The following is a 7,048-nucleotide window of genomic DNA, read 5'->3' on the forward strand; positions in this document are numbered from 1 at the left end:
CCTCCATTGGGATTCCCTTGCTAAGAATGATGGGTGGCTGCAAGCATCCACATCTGTATTGGTCAGGGTCTGGCAGAGCCTCTCAGGGAACAACCATACCAGGCTCCTGTCAGTAAGTACTTCTTGGCATCAGCAATAATGTCTGGGTTTTGTGTCTGCAGATGGGATGAATCCCTAAGTGGAACAGTCTCTAGATAGCCTTTTCTTTAGTCTCTGTTCTGCTCTTTTCCCCTGTATTGCCTTTAGATGGGAACAAATCTGTGTTAATATTTTTGAGATGGGTGGGTGATCCCATCCCTCAACTGGAGGCCATGCCTTACTTCTTAATATGGTCTCTAGAGGTTATATCTCCCCTGTGTTAAGTATTTCAGCTAATGTCATCCCTGTTGGGTCCTGTAAGCCTCTTGCTTCTTGGCATCTGGGACTTTCTAGTGGCTACCCCTCGTTCCCCATTCCCCATTCCCCACTGCTTCACACCTGTGTGCAATTTTCTCCCCTGTCTTCTCCCACACTTGATCCTGTACACCTTTTCTCTCCAGCTCTCTCTCCTGCCCAGGTCCCTCACTCCTATTTCCCATGATTATTTTCTTCCCCATTCTAAGTAGGACTGAAGCATTCAAATTTTGGTCTTCCTCCTTCTTGACCTTCATATGATCTGTGAGTTGTGTTGTGAGTATTCTGAGCTTTTTTCCTAAAATCCAGGTATCAGTGAGTACATAGCATATGTGTTCTTTTGTGATTAGGTTACTGCCTCACGATGATACTTTCCAGTTCCATCCATTTACCTAAGTATTTCATGAAGTCATTGTTTTTAATAGCTAATTAGTCCTCCATTTCTGAGGAACTGCCAAACTGATTTCCAGAGTGGTTGTACCATCTTGCAATCCCACCAGCAATGAAGGAGTGTTCCTCTTTCTCCACATCCTTGCCAGCGTCTGCAGTCACCTGAATTTTTGATCTTAGCCATTCTGACTGGTATAACAGGGAATCTCAGGGTTTGATTTGTATTTCGCTAAAGAACGTTGAACATTTCTTTAGATGCTTCTTGGCCATTTAGGTTTCCTCAGTTGAGAATTCTTTGTTTAGCTCTGTACCCCATTTTTCAGTTGGGTTATTTGATTCTCTGGAGTCTAACTTCTTGGGTTCAATGTACATATTGGATATCATCCCTCTAATGAATGTGGGGTTGGTAGTTATTTTCCCAATCTGTAGGTTGTTGTTTTGTCCTGTTGACAGTGTCCTTTGACTTACAGAAGTCTTTCAATTTTATGAGATTATATTTATCTATAGTTAATCTTATAACCTGAGCCATTGGTATTCTGTTCAGGAAATTTCCCCTCATGCCAATGTATTCAAGGCTCTTTCCCACGTTCTCTTCTATTAGATTCAGTATATCTGTTTCTATGCAGAGGTCCTTGACCCACTTGGACTTGAACTTTGTACAAGGAGATAAGAATGGATCAATTGCATTCTTCTACATGCTGATCACCACTTGAGCCAGCACCATTTCTTAAATATGCTTTCTTTTTCCATTGGACGGTTTTGGCTCCTTTGTCCAAGATCAGGTGACCATATGTATGTGGGTTTAATTCTGGGTCTTCAATTCTATTCCACTGATTTACCTGTCTTTCTCTGTACCAATACCATGTGATTTTTTTTTATCACTATTGCTCTATAATACAGCTTGAGGTCAAGGATTGTGATTTCCCCAGAAGTTGTCTTATTGTTGAGAATAGTATTCACTATCCTGGGTTTTTGTTATTGCAGATGAATTTAAGAATTTCTCTTTCTATCTTTGTGAAGAATTGAGTTGGAATTTTGATGGGGATTGCATTGAATCTGTAGATTTCTGTTCAACTCATTAGATGCTGAAGAAGCATTTGACAAAATACAATACCCCTTCATGGTAAGCATCTTAGAAAGATCAGGAATTCAAGACCCATACCTAAACATAATAAAAGCAACATACAACAAACTAATAGCCAACATCAAACTAAATGGAGAGAAACTTGAAGCAATCTCACAATAATCAGGGACCAGACAAGGCTGACCACTTTCTCAGTATCTACTTAATATAGAGCAATTAGACAACAAAAGGAGGTCAAAGGAATGCAAATTAGAAAGGAGAAAGTTGAGATATCCCTATTTGTAGATGGTATGATAGTACACATAAGTGACCCCAAAAGTTCCACCAGAGAACTCCTACAGCTGGCAAAGAACTTCAGCAAAGTTACTGGATATAAAATTAAACAAATCAGTAGCCCTGCTCTACTTAAATGGTAAACAGGATGAGAATGATATTAAGGAAATAACAGCCTTCACTATAGTTATAAATATTATAAAATATCTTGGTATGACTCTAACAAAGTAAGTGAAAGATCTGTAGGACAAGATCTTCAAGTCTCTGAAGACAGAAATCGAAGCAGATCTCAGAAGATAGAAAGGTCTTCCATGCTCATGAATTTGTCAGGATTAACATAGTAAAAATGGCCATTTTACCATTGAAAGAACCTAGTGGGGAAACCCCCACCCAATTTCCAATTCGACGTGCACCCAAAAAATCACGAAGGACCATCTCTTGATGTAATTACATGAGGACGTTTAATTACGGAGCTCCGGACCGACATGCATCCCACACAGGAGATAATGGATGTCGGCCACGAGGCTCAAAAGCTAGGGATTTTTATGGGGTAAGGGGCTTAGGGGTGTGGAATTCAGCATAGCAACACACTATTGGCTTATTNAAACATTAACAGAAAGATTACAGGGCATCAGGACTTTGTTCCTGTGGGCTGGGGGCTTATCTTTGTTCACATAGCAACCAGTTGATGTATGACTTTACCCAGCGTCAAGGGGCAATAGACAGAGGGGAGGTTCCAGCCAGGTGGTGTTGACCCAGACAAGATAGCCCTGCCTGTACAATCAAGCTGTTCTTAGGAATGTCTTAACAACAGCCCTGTCTGTTCTGCTTTGTTCTCAGCCCCAGGCCGGGGCTCAGGCTCCTAAACAACTCACAAGATACAAAATCTCATTTTCTTTCACCATAAAATATTTTCAAAATTTAAAAAATAAATCAATCCAAGTAATGTTCTGTCACTTAGAATAGGGGACATCTTACAGGAGTATTACATTAAGTATAAAGACCTTCCTTGTCTTGTGACTGATAAGTACCCAAGTACTAGTGATATTTGGTAGTACTATAATAATAATCCATCAAAATTCTTATAAATATGACTTTGTTTATGCAGACAGTCATGACTTAAGATTGTTTGGATCTGCCCACATTCTGTCATTCCTTTCCTTTTTCTTCCAACACATTAGTTATTAATGACATGAGATAACATTTTAACATTTCAACATTTTTAATATTTTTGTGTTGTGATTTGATTTTTGCCCTCCTGGAGATTATTCTGACTGCTCAGAGAATATTTATGATAGTCTAAGGGATCTACAGTAGTCTATTTGTAGACAAAGGCTTATATTTGTCATATAAATATGTGATTCAAACTATTTTATATAAGCATAAGTGTGGGATGCATAAATGTCAGTCCGGAGCTCCGTAATTAAACGTCCTCATGTAATTACATCAAGAGATGGTCCTTCGTGATTTTTTGGGTGCATGCCGAATCAGGAATTGGGTGGGGGTTTCCCCACTAGATCTAACAGCACATAAACACATAAACAGTAAAAACTTTAAATCTTAAAACAAGAAAAAATAATTAAAACCATCAATTTTTTATATCTTTCTAGATTGCGAATTACTGACTTTGATAATGAAACCCAAGCATTTCTGGTTGCTGAACAAGAGAAAAATCCATGCTTGAGCATCCTAAGCAGTCTGTAAGCAGAAGCAGAGAACAAGGATGGAAATTCTGGCGCAAGAACCATGGGTGTATTGGACCTCAAACAACCTCCAAAGAAAGAAAGCAAGATCATTATTTTGGTCCACTGTATACAAATTTTATAGATAAATAACATTCTAATATGATATGATTTCTTTGTACCACATTTAGATGTGTCTTGCATGATAGATGTGGCTTTTTGTTTGTACTTCATATTCAAATAGGCCATTCAAAGACATTCATGCTAAAATAGCTGGCTTATAATGACATTTTAATTTCCATACTGGTATGCTGAATACCTAATAAAGTGTTAAGTATCTTTAAGTAGTGGTATGTAAATCTCTTAAAATGAGATTTGCCTGTTAGTAGATTACTGGAGCCATAGAGTAGGTCCAAGCAGTAGTGGTACCCTAAAAGATTGCTGGGGAAGTTGTAATGGGCTATGCATGAGAAGACTTTAGCAGAGGCCCTAGACTGGACACTCAGATCATGGAAACTGTTGCCGTTTTATGTTCTTTATTAAATTATAATTTATGCATTTTCCAAATTTACTGACTTCTAGTTTCAAATGTGTAATGTTATACATAGTTCAGTGTGGCTGGAGCTTTAGACTGTTATGAGCTGAAAGATGATGGCCAAACTGAGATTCTGAGAAAGGCTGATCTGACTTGATTCTTAGTCCTAATAGCAATCTAACTAGGGGTCTTCTCTTCTCTTTCAGGACGAAGGCATTTAAAAGGCATAATTTTATATTATTTTCTTGAATATTTAATACTATGTATTTTGATCATATTCACCATCTTTCCCTCTTAACTCTTTCCAGTTTCATGCCCCTCTTTTCACCCAATTTTATGCCATCCCTTGCTTTCCCATCAATGCCAATATGTGTTATCCAAGCATTCTTGGATATGTGGTCTTTTACTGAAGTGTTGCCAAGGGTTGTACTTTAAAAAAAAATCTGACCCTTCAAATCAGTAGCTAACAGTTACAGCTCCTCAGCTAGGGGGTGAAGCTTCATGCCCAACTCCAGTTTCCATGCTGGGATCTGGTCTTAATTTGGTCTTACAAATGTCTTATGCATATGAAAGTCATATTTTTATAGGAATCACTCATTCCTTCTAACACTAAAAATAAGAGCAAATACTGTTTTTAATCATACCCCATCTTATTCCTCTCTGTGTAAATTCCATAAGCAACTCTGTCATAAGAGAAGTGGATGATCTGAGTGTTCTTGAGAGGAGGCAGGGAAATTTAGATTGACTATATAAGGTTAATTTGGAGACAAATGTTATCTGAAAGCAGGCTCTGGTTATGTTGTGGAGAATATAGTTTGAAAGGCTTTTGTTACTTCAGAATATTCTCTTAGGGTGTTCATGTGGGTTCTGAAATTGAGACATTTCAGGAACATGGATGACTGGGGAGACTCTTGGCAAGCAGTGAGAGAGACAGTCTTTAGCATATTTTTGGGGTTGATAGGGAAAATCAGAGAGAGTTTGGCTTTGGTACCTTGTCAGGGTTCTGGGTTAGTCTTAATGACTTATAGAAGTAAAAACTGCCACTCCATGATGAATTTAGCCTTCTCAACAACAGGAAATAGGCTTCTGAAGGACTGAACCCCCACAGCCTCCACAAAGATCTTTTTCATTGTTACACAAAAAGGCACCATTAACAAGTCAAATGCTGAAAAGCATGTCAAAACTTCTTATCTGATCTAGGATTTGTCTTGAAAGACCCATCACCTAAGCAATTCTCAGCAATAGGAGACATCCTGCTTTGCCAGACCTGTCTCCAGATAGTTATAAAAAGGATTTGAGAATCCTTCAAAAGAATTACCCCTTAAAATCTCAGATAACAATCACTGACAAAAGGCTACATCAAAACTTAGGTTTCGTTACTCCAGATTCATGCCAGATATGAAGGTTCTGCTAAAATTCTTCTACAACTAAGAAGAAAAGGTGGTTAATTTATACACGGGAATATTATTCAGCCATTAAATACCAGTACATCATGCATTTCACAGGCAATTGGATGGAAGTAGAAACATACTAAGTGAGGTAACCCAGATCCAAAAAGATATGCATGATATGTACTCCCTTATAAATGGGTATTAGCCATAAAGTACAGGTTATCTATGCTATAATCAAGAGAACCAAGAAGCCAAATAACAAAGAGAGCCCTAGGGAGGATGGTTGAATCTTAATCAGGAGGGGAAACAAAATATATATTGGAGTTCCATGAAAGGAGGGAACTGGGTGGAAAGGGGGATTTGAAGGGATGGGGTTGGGGTTTAAGACTTACAGAAAGCAGGGAGAAATCAGGGAAAGCAGCATTGTAGGTAAAGCAATCTTTTGGACCTGACAGAAACTTTGGATGGGTGGAGTCCCCTGGGGGTATGTCTGTGCAACTAGCTGAGACTCTTAGCCTTTGGAGGATATGGTTGCTGAAATGGCCATATCCTCTAGCTAGACAAAGCTCCAAGTGGAGATATAAGGACAGTAACTCATTCATAAAATCTTCTTCCTAAAATGTATCCTGCCTAAAGAGATACAGGAAAAAAGATAGAGTGTAGTAGGAGGATATGGTGAACCAAAAACTGCCCCAAATTGAGATCTATCTCATGGGCAAGAACCAATCCCTGACAGTATTAATGATACTCCATTATGCTTGCAGACAGGAACCTAGTATAACTGTCGTCTGAGAGGCACAACCCACCAACAAATAGAGATGCAGAGACCCACAGCCAAATGTTAGGTAGAGCTCCAGAGTCTTACAGAAGAGTTGAGAAGACAGTGGGACCCAAAGAAGACAGAGCTTCCAACATTATCAACTAACTTGAACTCTGGGGTACGGGTGTTTCTCAGAGCCTGAATCACCAACCAAACATCAAGCACAGGCTAGACATAAACCCCCTGAACATATGAGCAGCTTGATCTTTATGTGTGACCCCCAGCAACAGGAGCAGAGGCTATTCCTAAGGATGTTTCATGGTTTCATATGGATCTTGTTCCCTCAAATTATCCATCTTGTTTGTCCTCAGTGGGAAATGTTGTATCAAGTCATGCAGCAACTTCATTTGCAGGACAAGGCAGGGTGTAGCTTGGGGTGTGTGGGCCTAACACCCAGATTGGGGCTTCCCATTTGCAAAAGAGAATGGGAGGGTGGAATGTGGGGTGGATCTGTGTGAGGTAGGCAAGAAGGAAAGGGCT

General features: G+C 39.3%; 1 protein-coding gene across 3 annotated transcripts in view; it reads left to right on the plus strand.

Moving 5' to 3' along the window:
- Positions 1 to 4,163, plus strand: part of Nlrp4 (NLR family pyrin domain containing 4) — a 32,444-nt gene extending 28,281 nt beyond the window's left edge. Inside the window, exon 11 of one of the 3 annotated variants that reach the window (XM_021167562.1) lies at positions 3,751 to 4,163. In XM_021167562.1, coding sequence (XP_021023221.1) covers positions 3,751 to 3,844 — 94 coding nt within the window. In that variant the 3' untranslated portion in view covers positions 3,845 to 4,163. The remainder of the gene's footprint in view (positions 1 to 3,750) is intronic. The other 2 variants (XM_021167564.1, XM_021167563.1) reach the window with 2 other exon arrangements.
- Positions 4,164 to 7,048: the final 2,885 nt, after the last annotated feature.

The sequence above is a fragment of the Mus caroli genome, chromosome 7 (assembly GCF_900094665.2).
Source record: "Mus caroli chromosome 7, CAROLI_EIJ_v1.1, whole genome shotgun sequence".
In the NCBI taxonomy this organism is placed as follows: Eukaryota; Metazoa; Chordata; class Mammalia; order Rodentia; family Muridae; genus Mus; species Mus caroli.